Consider the following 12,515-nt stretch of genomic DNA (forward strand, 5'->3'; position numbering starts at 1 on the left):
CCCCAGAGATAGCTCACTTACCCCTGGCGTGATGTATGCCATAGTTAGGGACCCCCGGCCTGACAGGTGATTTATTGAATGGGATACTTTATAACCTAATTAAAAAGAGAAGATCGAAGCTGAAGGGAAACAATCAAATGAAAAGTCCTGTTCAGTTCTACTTCATGAAGGCAGATGGCTAAAAGCTGACACAACTGCCATGTGTTTTGTACAAACTTCTGAAGTCTGCATACTAAGATAAATGAACCTGAGTGCTTGGTATTAAAGGGTATTGATATAATAGGCATCTGTGAAGGGGGTCAGCTCACCATGTTCTCCTTGCAGCTGGACGTGGCATATCAGCTCTCTCTGTCCTGGGGACAGCAGGTGCCAGATGCTCCACCTCTGTGGTGGTGTGTCTCTTCCTGTAACTTGGTCCTCCAGTCAGGTCCCTCCTATGTCTCACCACTTCCCCCATAGTTCTTACACAATAACCAGGGGAATTAACAGAAACAAGCTGAGTTAGTTAATGGCAGGGAGGGAGAACACCTTCCTCTCAGTCTCTATCATACTCAGGTCTTCCCTTCCTTCAGAAACCTTCAGGCATTTGTGGTGGTGTGATGTTATCTGATTAAAATATTAGTCATCTGTTTAAGATGTGGCATATGGGCAGAAAGGGTCAACTAGCTCATCGGCTGACTCACACAGGGTCCACCTTCAAAGACTTGTTGGGAAGATGCATAAATGATGAGTGGACTGTTACATGAGGTTAGAGAACTTTGGACTGCAAACTTGCATTGTGATAGTCATAGAAAGGTAGATGTTTGTTCAGGTCTTGTGATGTGAACAAACAACCCTTGTCTGTTTACTTAGCTTTGATTCAAGATGAGAAGGAAATACTAACATTTATGATGAAACTTGATTGAACTAGTATTATTGTTCGTATGTCTCTTTGAATGTTGTAGTAAGTTGAATGTGAACTGTTTAATGGATAAATTACCTGGTGCTAATTGCCATGATGTTTGGGAGACAAAAGGTTTAGTCAAAAACCTGTTGTGCTCTTCCAGGCTTCATTGGGCAGAAGCCTTTTCCACTCATATCTGCTTAGACGCTCATGGGGAAAGCTGCAAGCCATAAAGGGCGGGATCCCCGGAGGTCCTGGTTCCCTTACAGTGAACATTGACTTAATAATGCTAGACTGATCTGAAAAGGTCCATCTGCAATTACAAGCTCATCATCTGTTAGGTATCTCAGCTTCAATAACTGAGCTCTTGTCCACATGCATTTTCATCTATTAACCAACACACTCTCTCTCTCTTTTCACTTTTTAAACAATTTTTAATTTAGACAGTAAGAATTGGCTACAAGAGTGTGTTTGGGATAATGTCTAAAATGTTTATTGACCTGGAAGGTAAAATGTACCAATCCCAAAAATTTGGCCAGATTATCCGGCTTGGTCAGCGGCTGAGTACTCTAAGGGAACTGCATAGTTTGAATGTCTGATTGACCAATAAAGTAATAAAGATTCTGTTTTATGCTGGCTTGGTAACTCTAAGGTTTGGAATACACCAGCTTTGAGGGTTGGATGCCTCATTTCCTGCAGTGCACCCTGAGCTGGGAATGGATGTCCCCCTCAAGGTTCCTTCCAGTTCCACTATTCTATACAACGCATACAAGAGTTATTATTTGTTATGAGTTTTCAAATATACCCCACAAGGCATATATTGAAACAAAGACTGTTATAATAGCGGACAGGGCATGAATGCAGGGGTGACTAGCGTTACATGGGGGTAATGCAAGAACTTGGCATCATGGTAAGGGAGCCGGGTGGAACCTGGGGAAAGAGGCACGGTTGGGAATGGGTAGCTATGACACAGTGTCTCTGGTAAGGGGGAAAAATGGGGGTTGATGGTATGAAGGGAGGAGGCTTCAGGGTGACACACAACTCTCAACAGCTCGCAGAGGAGAAAATGAGGGGCACAGAAGAAGGGGGAACCTTGGTGGAGAGGACACAGATCCCCTGGCATTGATGGGATCACAGAGCCCCTGACAAGAGCAAAATTGAAGAGAGTTGCAGGGGGTCTTGGAAAAAGAGATGGCACCTAGGGAGCTTGTTGGGGCGATTCAAGGAGCCCTTAGGATGAGCAATGAACTTGGCTTACAGAAACAGCTGAGCAGGGTATCACAGTATGAAGCAGGAACACGCTATTGTTACTGGCTGTGAAGCACAGCACAATACAGAGGGAGTGACCTCCGAACACGGAATTACCATTTGTGTTATCATTCAGAATGATTTTGCTCCTGTACAAAGGGTGATCTCTGGTCTGAGCCCTGTCTTGATCCCTCTGAGTCAGGAAGAATGTTGCCGTTTGCTGGTGTATGTGTGAATGGGGGGTAATGTAATGCTCTTTTTATCAACTTAGCCACTGTACTTCAATCTTTCCTTGAGACTCACTGTACTTGGAGACTCTTTCCTTGACTGGAACTTCACAACCTGAACTATAACTCACTGGAGCTTACGTTTTGGGCCAAGCTAGCAGCAGCACCTCCAGCTAAGGTTGTTGTGCTGACGCCCATTGTCCAAGGTAAGGAGAGTCCAACTTGTCTCATTCATAAAAATTTATAAAAAACAGCAAAAGTTCAAGGCCAATCTCCCCTCCTCCCTGCCCATAGCAATGGTCACTGGTAAACAGAAAATGGCACTGAAAATTAAGGGAGCAACAATGGGATGCAGGAAATTAAGCCTATGTGGTGAACAAAATAATGGGTTGGACTGTTCCACCCATCACCTCTTTGTGGGGTCTTTAAAAAGATACTCTGGGGGGCATTGTGAAATGGGAGCAGACGGATGGATTGAGAGGAGTGAACTGTGCCTCTGTGGCTTCAACCTTCTGTGGTTTCTTGGATCCATCATGACACTATATTGGCTTTTTGTGTCCCAATCCAGAGAAATGTCTGGAACTGACCAGGCCAGCAGAAGGGACCCAGGTGACTCCACGGGCTACAGCTAGGTCTTGAGAAGCACCTGGAATGTGAGCACAGTCAGTTCCTGCTCTCACTCTGCCTCATGACTCCTTTCCCTCCTAGTTCTTCAATGCCCTGAATGGATACAAGGGCGAAACAGCAGAAGACACTTTAGAAGGATTGGAGGGAAATTTGCTGGTGCAGCCATATACAGCCATAGTGTGAGGCACAAGGATATCAGAAGCACACCCCGTGTGCAGAACAGAAGTTGCTAATACAAATTTCCCATCAAAGATGCAGAAAGCAGATGCCCACTGGTGCAGAGGAGCCACAAGGATGCTGCTTGAAGAAGGAGCTGCATTTTCAATCTTTGCTGTTCTGCTTTTCCCCCTCTTGCATGTGTCTTTTGTCTTCATGGGAATGAACTAACACAGTAACAACAGTAAGAAGAACAGTGCTGGCCCATCTCAGCTAAGCTCTTCCCACTTCCTCACAAGGACCACTTTTAACACCAGCTAACAAACTGTCTAAAGGTGGCCATCTGTATGCAAAGGCTCTCCAGCTAAATAGGGGGAGGGAATATTGTTAAAATAAAAATGTATAAAAACACTTTACTGTTAAAATACTTTAAACCTGTTCTTACTGCTTTCTCTGTATCCTTAATAAAAGCTATAAAGGTTTTAAAGTTGGTGCTTGTCATAGGACTAACTCGGCCAAATTTTCTCCATTCAAAATCCTGAACCAACTTTAACTGTTCACACTACTGTACAGTGCTGAATCATGTCAAAACCTCAGTTCTTGGACCCACTTATATTCAATCAAAATTAAGACAGCTTGTTACGTTTTAAGACTCTGTTTTCAGTTGCTTGTAAAGTAGCCCAATTATTGGGGCTGCAATTCTCTGTAGCTAAAGCTCTTTCTCAGACTGGAGTTTTCTTTTCTTGAGCCGTGTCTACACATGCCAGCTACTTCGAAGTCACCGCACCAACTTCGAAATAGCGCCCGCCATGTCTACATGTGGCGAGCGCTGTTTCGAAGTTGAAATCAACGTAAGGCGGCGAGACATTGAAGTCGCTATCCCCATCAGGAGATGGGAATGGCGCCCTACTTCGACGTTCAACGTCGAAGTAGGGCACGTGTAGACGATCCACGTCCCGCAACATCGAAAGAGTGGGGTCTGCCATGGTGGCCATCAGCGGAGGGGTTAAGAGATGCTCTCTCCAGCCCCTGAGCTCTATGGTCGCCGTGTGCAGCGGCCCCTTAAAGCTCCCCACCCCCTGCGTTCCTGTGCAGGAAGCTGAGAGTGCGTGCGGGCAGCAGCACTGTCACGCGGCTAGCCTGCACACACCTCTGCAGCCCCAACCCCCCACCCCTGCAGCGATGGCCACTAGGCAGCCCCCCAAGCGCCCCCAGGGCACCTCCCCAAGGGGAGCCAGGGCTCCCAGCCGGGCAGCCAGCCTGGGAAGCGGCAGCGGGGCCCCTCCTGGATGGAGGCCAAGATCCGGGACCTGCTGGGGCTCTGGGGCTCGGACGAGGTGCTCCAGGTAATGGGGAGCAAGAGGCGGAACGTGGATGCGTTCGCTTGGCTGGCCGAGGGCCTGGCTGCCCGGAGTCACCCTGCCCGCACTCCTGACCATGTCAGGAGTAAGGTGAAGGAGCTGCGGCAGGGTTACGCCCGGGCCCAGGACGCGGCCAGCCAATCTGGGGGCTGCCCCCGCCACTTGCCCCTTTTACAGGGAGCTCAGGTCCATCCTGGGCCCCCGGCACACTTCCTCCCCGCCGGCCACTCTTGACACCTCGGCTGACGAGCCCCAGCAAGCCCCAGAGACGGAGTCCACCCCGGAGGAAAGCCCTGCACCCCAGGGGCCCCCCCAGGAGCCCACCCTGGGATGCCAGAGGAGGAGGAGGAGGGGGAATCCTCCTCCAGCGATGGGAGGCTGCGGATCGCCATCCCATCCCGGAGCGCCAGCAGGGCGTCCGCCCAGAGGGTGTCCCCCGACTGTGGGAGCAGACCGTCAGGTATGTACCCCACTGGTGCACACCCCTGGGGTTGAGGGGCGGGGACAACAGACATGACCGGGGCCCTCCACATGCCCAGATGACCATGGACCCAAGGACAGCAGTGGCATGTCCCTCAGAAGAGTGCATCAGCCCCAGCCCCCCAGCAGGACAGTGCCATGCCCCATCCCTGGGGATGGGGGAAGCGGAACCTAGGGTCCCCCCGGGGGGGGGTGGGACACCCATCATCAGCAGCAGCATCTCCCGGGGATGGGGATGGGGAACCAGCAGCAGAGTGGTGGGTGGGGGGACAAGGGCCATGGGTCGGGGCCCACACTGACGGCTGTCTCCACTCTTCTTCCCCCCTGTGTTCCACAGCTGCACCATCGGAGGGCCCAGAGAGCGCCGGTGAGGTGTCCGTGGTCCTGGAGAGCCCACCGGGGCCATTGCAGCAGGCCAGCCCCTCGGCGGAGCACCGACCAGCCCCAGGACGGGGCCGACGGCGGAGCCACCACCAACAAAGGACGGCCACGGACCCCCAGCTGCTCGCGACCGTCTGGTGTCAGCTGGAGGTGTCGGAGCAGCGCCTGCGGGTGGAGGAGCAGTGGCTGGAACTCCAGGAGTGAGCGCTGGCCTGGCGCCAGGAGACATGAGGGGCCTTCATGCGCACATTAGAGCGCATAGTGGAATACCTGGTCCCCCATGCTGCGCCGCCCGCTGCTCTGCCTGCCGCTCCACCCGCCACTCCGACCGCCGTCCGCCACCCTGGGGCCTGCCACTGAGGGGGACCTGGGGCCTGCTGACACCTGCCGGACGTACCTGCCGGTTCGCCCAGCCCCCACCCAGCCTTGGCCAGGGCTCAGGCCGAGGTGAGGGTCGCGCCGTCCAACCCCGGGCGCCGCACAGTAGAGGGGTGCGGGGCCGAGGACGTGGCCCTCCCTCCCCCTTTGTACATATCCCCCATTATATTTGTATATAGTTTGTGTTGGACCCCTGTTGTGTTATGGTACCTGCCCCCCCATGTAAATAGTTCCCCCCTTTTGTTCTATTATATATATATTGTATTAATAATAAGACATTTCACTCTTTTCATTTAAAAAAACAGGTCCATTTATTTGCAAGAAAAGTCGGGGGGGGGTGTGCTCTCGGGTGCTCTGTGGTGTGGGCGTGGGGGCGGGGAATGTTGTGGAGGATGGGGGGGTGCAGTGGGTGGCCTACCAGCATTCACCCCACAGCCTGGTTGAAATGGGCCTGCAGGGCTTCCCAGACCCGGATCCCCTCGGGGTCCACCTGGTGACTGGGGGCAGCGGGTGGCTGTACGTCAGCCCTGCCGGCCTCCACAGCCCAGCCCTGGAAGAAGGCCTCTCCCTTGATCTCCACCAGGTTGTGGAGTGCGCTGCACGCGCCCACAACCTGGGGGATGTTGGTGGGGCCTGCATCCAGGCGGGTGAGGAGACACCTCCAGCGCCCTTTGAGGCGGCCAAAAGTGCGCTCGACCACCTGGCGTGCATGGTTCAAGTGCGCGTTGAACCACTCCTGGCCGGCTGTGAGATGGCCCGTGTAAGGGTGCATGAGGCAGGGCCGGAGGGGGTACGCCATGTCTCTGATGACACAGAGGGGCATGGTGGTGTCCCCCATGGGATCTCCCGCTGGGGGATGTAGGTCGCCGCCTCCAGCCGGCGGCAGAGGCCCGAATTTCTGAAGACCCGGGCATCGTGGGTGCTGCTAGGCCAGCCAACATAAATGTCCAGGAAGTGGCCCCGGCTGTCCACCAAGGCCTGGAGGACCACCGAATGGTAGCCCTTCCTGTTCAGGAAGCATCCTCTGCTGTGCTCCGGGGCACATATGGGCTACGTCTACACGTGCACCCTACATCGAAGTAGCTTATTTCGATGTTGCGACATCGAAATAGGCTATTTTGATGAATAACGTCTACACGTCCTCCAGGGCTGGCAACGTCGATGTTCAACTTCGACGTTGCGCAGCCCGACATCGAAATAGGCGCAGCAAGGGAACGTCTACACGTCAAAGTAGCACACATCGAAATAGGGATGCCAGGCACAGCTGCAGACAGGGTCAACGGGCGGACTAGCGCTTCCGGGGCAACAGCTAGCCGCTCCCTTAAAGGGCCCCTCCCACATACACTCAGCCTGCACAGCACGCGGTCTGACGAGCCATATAGGCACACAGACCCCGAGCGCCGCAGTCATGGACCCCCAGCAGCAGCAGCAGCAGCAGCAGCAGCAGCAGCTAGAGGTCCACCCAGCCCTCCCGGCAGGAACAGGGCTTGCCCTGGCTCTTGTCATGTTGGGGGCAGCTGAGCACCTTCTTGCCCCAGGGGAGGACATGCCCCCAGGGCAGCAGGGCTCAGCCCCTCCCCCTGCAGCACCCCGCTCCACCCCCCGCCTCACACGCCGGCGGCTGTGGAGCTACCCCACCAGCACCGACTGGTGGGAGCGGCTGGTGCTTGGGGAGTGGGACGACGACCACTGGGTCCGCCACTTCAGGATGACCCGACAGACATTCCTGGAGCTGTGCCAGTGGCTCAGCCCTGCACTCAGGCACCGGGACACTGCCATGCGGCTTGCCCTCCCTGTGGAGAAACGGGTCGGCATCGCTGTCTGGAAGCTGGCCACTCCGGACAGCTACCAATCCGTGGGGCAGCAGTTTGGCGTCGGAAAGGCCACCGTCGGGACTGTCTTCATGGAGGTAAGAGAACCCACAGGGGGAGGCCAGGCCAGGGCAGGGCAGGGCAGAGCAGGGCAGGGGGGCCAGGGCAGGGCAGGGCAGGGTAGGGGAGCCAGGGCAGGGCAGGGCAGGGCAGAGCAGGGCAGGGGGGCCAGGGCAGGCAGGGCAGGGTAGGGGAGCCAGGGCACGGCAGGGCAGGGCAGAGCAGGGCAGGGGGGCCAGGGCAGGCAGGGCAGGGTAGGGGAGCCAGGGCAGGGCAGGGCAGGGCAGAGCAGGGCAGGGGGGCCAGGGCAGGGCAGGCCAGGGGGGCCAGGGCAGGGCAGGGCAGGGTAGGGGGGCCAGGGCAGAGCAGGGCACGGTAGGGGGGCCAGGGCAGGGCAGGCCAGGGGGGCCAGGGCAGGGCAGAGCAGGGCAGGGGGTCCATGGCAGGGCAGGGCAGGGTAGGGGGACCAGGGCAGGGCAGGCCAGGGGGGCCAGGGCAGAGCAGGGCAGGGTAGGGGAGCCAGGGCAGGGCAGGCCAGGGGGGCCAGGGCAGAGCAGGCCAGGGGGGCCAGGGCAGGGCAGGGCAGGGCCATGCACACCCTGCTCACCCCTCATTGGGGCTGTCCCATGTGCTTTCTCTGCAGGTCGTGCGTGCCATCAACTCCATGCTCCTGCACAGGCTCGTGAGGCTGGGGGACCCACGTGCCACTGTCGCCGCCTTTGCCACCCTGGGCTTCCCCAACTGCTTTGGGGCTCTGGATGGGACTCACATCCCCATCCGCGCCCCGGACCACAGTGGCGGCCGATACCTCAATCGGAAGGGCTACCATTCAGTCGTCCTGCAGGCCTTGGTGGACAGCCGGGGACGGTTCCAGGACATTTACGTGGGCTGGCCTGGCAGCACCCACGACGCCTGGGTGTTCCGCAACTCGGGCCTGTGCCGCCGGCTGGAGGCGGGGACCTACATCCCCCAGCGGGAGATCCCTCTGGGGGACACCACTATGCCCTTCTGCATCATTGCGGATGCGGCCTACCCCCTCCGGCCGTGGCTCATGCACCCCTACACGGGCCACCTCTCCGCCAGCCAGGAGCGCTTCAACGAGCGCCTGAACCGTGCACGCCAGGTGGTGGAGCGCTCATTCGGCCGCCTCAAGGGACGATGGCGATGTCTCCTCACCCGCCTGGATGCCAGCCCCACCAACATCCCCCAGATTGTGGGTGCCTGCTGCGCCCTGCACAACCTCGTGGAGAGCAAGGGGGAGAGCTTTCTTCAGGGCTGGGCCGCCGAGGCCGGCAGGGCACACCTCCAGCCACCTGCTGCCCCCAGTTGGCAGGTGGACCCAGAGGGGACCCAGGTCCGGGAGGCCCTGCGGGCCCACTTCGACGACCAGGCCGCGGGGTGAACTGTGCCCAGGCCCCCTACTGCCCGCCCCTTCCTCCCCCACACTCCTGCCCCAACGCCCACACCATGGAGCACCCCACCGCCCCCCAGCCACTTGTCCAGGAGAAATGACAGCACGAACTTGTGGGTGAACGTAAATGTTTTTTTTGTCCTCACGAATTTTTTTTTTTTTAAATAAAAAAATATATATATGTGAAACAGAAACCAAAAAGGAGGGACAAACATTCAACAAAACCAAGATGGGCACAAATAAAACTATGTACATCAATAAAAATGAAAGCACTGTGCGCCATCAAAAGAAAAACAAAAAGCAGGGAGGAGAACGGGGAGAACTATGTACAGGGGGGGACGGGGCAAACAGGGGAAACACCCACACCACCCACCCAGTCCCCAAAGTCTGTCCAACAAGGGGGGGGGGCCACGTCCCGGGCCCCTCGCCCCTACAGCCCAGCAGTGGGCGTGGCCGGCCGGGAGCTCCACCGGGCCTGCAGTCTGGTGCGCGGCTGGGTGGGAGCGGGCTCCACTGGAAGGTAGCGGCACCGGCGAGTCTCGGGTGGCTCCAGGGGTCCCTCGGCGCGGTGGCCCTCGCGGGGAGGTGGTGGGGCGACGGCGGACGGCCCGGCGACGGCTGGAGCAGCCGGTGGTGGGGCTGCAGGAGCGGGCATGGTGGGCGGTGGCGCGGCCGGCGCGGCATGGGGGGCCAGGGAATCAATCAGCCGATTGATGGTATCCAGAAAGGCCCCCCATGCCTCTCTGCGCCAGGCCAGAGCCTGCTCCTGCAGCCGGAGGTGCTGCTCCGAGACCTCCAGCTGCCGGCAGAGGATGGCCAGCAGCTGGGGGTCTGTGGCCGCCGCCGGTAGCAGGCGCGGGGTCCGCCGTCTGGCCCTCTGCGGGGCCGGTGGTTCCTCGGCCGAGGGGCTGCCCTGGAGCGAGGGTCCCGGAGGGGTCTCCGGGACGACCGATGCCTCGCCGGCGCTCTCTTCCGGTCCTTCGGATGGTGCAGGTGCAGGTGCAGGACACAGGAGAGGAGGGGGGAAAGAAGAATGGAGACAGGCGTTAGTGTGGGCCCCGAGCCGTGGCCTTTGTCCCCCCCGCCCTGTGCTGCAGGTTCCCCATCCCCGTCCCCGGGAGATGCTGCTGTGATGGATGGGGTTCAGGGGTCCCCCTGCCCTGCAGCCCGTCCCCTGGTGGGAGCGACTCTCACTTCACCCCGCAGGGTCTGAGAGCAGGAGAGGTTTCTTAGGCCACAGATGGCCAGTTTCTGGCAGGAGTGACAGCACCAGCTGTCGGAAGAGACAGTCCTTCCAACCCGTCGTGGGGAGAAGACCCCAAGGGGGGCCCCTCTGGGATGCAGCTTTCCCCCTCCTCTGGCTGGCTGCCTACCAGCTCTCCCTTCCCCTAGCCTCTACCTGTGGCCCCCGCCCTCGCCCCCCCAATTCCAAGCCAGCTCGGCTCCTCCCTCCTGTTTGCTCAGGGCAGAGGTGTCACCTGCCAGCTGTAGCGCCAGGATCCTCCTTTGGCCCTGGGAGCTCCTCGGCTCGGGTGGCTCATATGTAGCCTGAGTCTCCCTTTGGCACTCCCCCCACTCCATCGCATGCTGCTGCTGCGGGGTGTCCCACCCCCTCCGCCCGGGGGCCCCCTCGAGGTTCCGCTCCCCCCTGGCCCAGGGATGGGGCATGGCACTGTCATGCAGGGTGGCGGGGGGCAGGGGCTGATGGCTGCAGTGCTGTGAGAGCCATGGCCCTGGTGTCCTTGGGGCCATGACCATGTGAGCGTGTGGGGGGCCCTGGACACATCTCTGTTCCCCCCGCCCCTCAAGCCCCGGGGTGTCCACCAGAGAGGGGTACCTACCTGTGGGTCCGCTCCCACGGTCCGGAGATCCTCGGGGGTCGGAGGCCCTGCTGCTGCTCCGGGATGGCAGGAGGAGGATCTGCAGGCTGGAATCGGTGGAGGAGGAGCCCCTCTCCTCCTCCTCCTCCTCCTCCTGCCGCGATGTCGCGGGGCTTACCTCCGGGGCGGAGCCCGGCTGCAGGGCCTGCTCGGGCTCGTCAGCCAAGGTGTCAAGGGTGGCCGGAGGGGAGGAGGTGTGCCAGGAGCCCAGGATGTCCCTGAGCTCCCTGTAAAAGGGGCAAGTGACGGGGGCGGCCCCAGATCGGCTGGCCGCATCCCGGGCCCGGGCGTAACCCTGCCGCAGCTCCTTGACCTTACTCCGGACATGGTCCGGAGTGCGGGCAGGGTGACCCCGGGCAGCCAGGCCGTCGGCCAGACGAGCGAACGCATCCGCGTTCCGCCTCTTGCTCCCCATTACCTGGAGCACCTCCTCCTCGCCTCAGAGCCCCAGCAGGTCCCGCATCTCGGCCTCCGTCCAAGAGGGGCCCCGCTGCCGCTTCCCAGACTGCGTGGCCCTCTGGGTGCCCTGGCTGCTGTGGCTCCTCTTGGGGGTTCCCCTGGGGGCGCTGGGGGGGCTGCTGGGCAGCCATGGCTGCTGTCAGGGGCTGAGGGCTGTGCAGGCTCACCGCCGCGTGTGCAGGCAGGAGCCTGCACGTTGCCTCAGCCTCCTGCAGTCAGGGCGGGGGAGGGGACCTTTAAGGGGCCGCTCCACGCGGCCACCAGTGAGCTGCGGGGCTGGAGAGAGCGTCTCTCAACCCCCCAGCTGATGGCCGCCATGGAGGACCCCGCTATTTCGACGTTGCGGGACGCGGATCGTCTACACTGTCCCTACTTCGACGTTGATCGTCGAAGTAGGGCGCTATTCCTATCTCCTCATGAGGTTAGCGACTTCGACGTCTCGCCGCCTAACGTCGAAGTTAACTTCGAAATAGCGCCCGACGCGTGTAGACGTGACGGGCGCTATTTCGAAGTTAGTGCCGCTACTTCGAAGTAGCGTGCACGTGTAGACGCAGCTATGGGGATATGGGTCCCATCCAGAGCCCCAAAGCAATTTGGGAAGCCCAGTCTGGCAAACCCCACGATGGCAGCATTCGGGTCCCCAAGCCACACGAGCCTGTGGAGGAGCAGGGTGTTGATTGCGCGGACGAACTGCAGGGGAAGGACATAAGAGAGCACCAGTGAGCGGGGTGCAGGGTGTGTCTGGCCCTCCACCCCAGGGCTCCCCCCTCCCAGGGCTCCCCCCCCGGGTCCTCTTACCTCCATGAGGACGGCCCCGACGGTGGCCTTGCCCACGCCAAACTGCTGCCCCACGGATCGGTAGCTGTCTGGAGTGGCCAGCTTCCAGACAGCGATGCCGACCTGTTTCTCGACTGTGAGGGCACGTCGCATTGAGGTGTCCTGGTGCTGTAAGGCAGAGGTGAGCCACTGGCAGAGCTCCAGGAATGTTTGCCGGCTCATACGGAAATTCTGGAGCCAGCGGTCATTGTCCCACTCGCTGAGCACCAGCCGCTCCCACCAGTCAGTGCTCGTGGGGTAGCTCCACAGCCAGCGGCGTGTGCGGCGGGGGGGTCGGAGGGCATCAAGGTCTGGGGCTGCTTCCTCCTCCCCTGGG

General features: G+C 59.2%; 1 protein-coding gene across 1 annotated transcript in view; it reads left to right on the forward strand.

Annotated features, from left to right (window-relative positions):
* The first annotated feature begins 1,763 nt into the window (after positions 1 to 1,763).
* GRIN1 (glutamate ionotropic receptor NMDA type subunit 1) overlaps positions 1,764 to 12,515 on the forward strand; it is a 96,208-nt gene continuing 85,456 nt past the window's right edge. The window contains exons 1-2 of the mRNA XM_075015847.1: positions 1,764 to 1,793; positions 3,067 to 3,162. Of these exons, the coding sequence (XP_074871948.1) occupies positions 1,764 to 1,793; positions 3,067 to 3,162 (126 nt within the window). The remainder of the gene's footprint in view (positions 1,794 to 3,066; positions 3,163 to 12,515) is intronic.

Source organism: Carettochelys insculpta, chromosome 21 (genome assembly GCF_033958435.1).
Source record: "Carettochelys insculpta isolate YL-2023 chromosome 21, ASM3395843v1, whole genome shotgun sequence".
Classification (NCBI taxonomy): Eukaryota; Metazoa; Chordata; order Testudines; family Carettochelyidae; genus Carettochelys; species Carettochelys insculpta.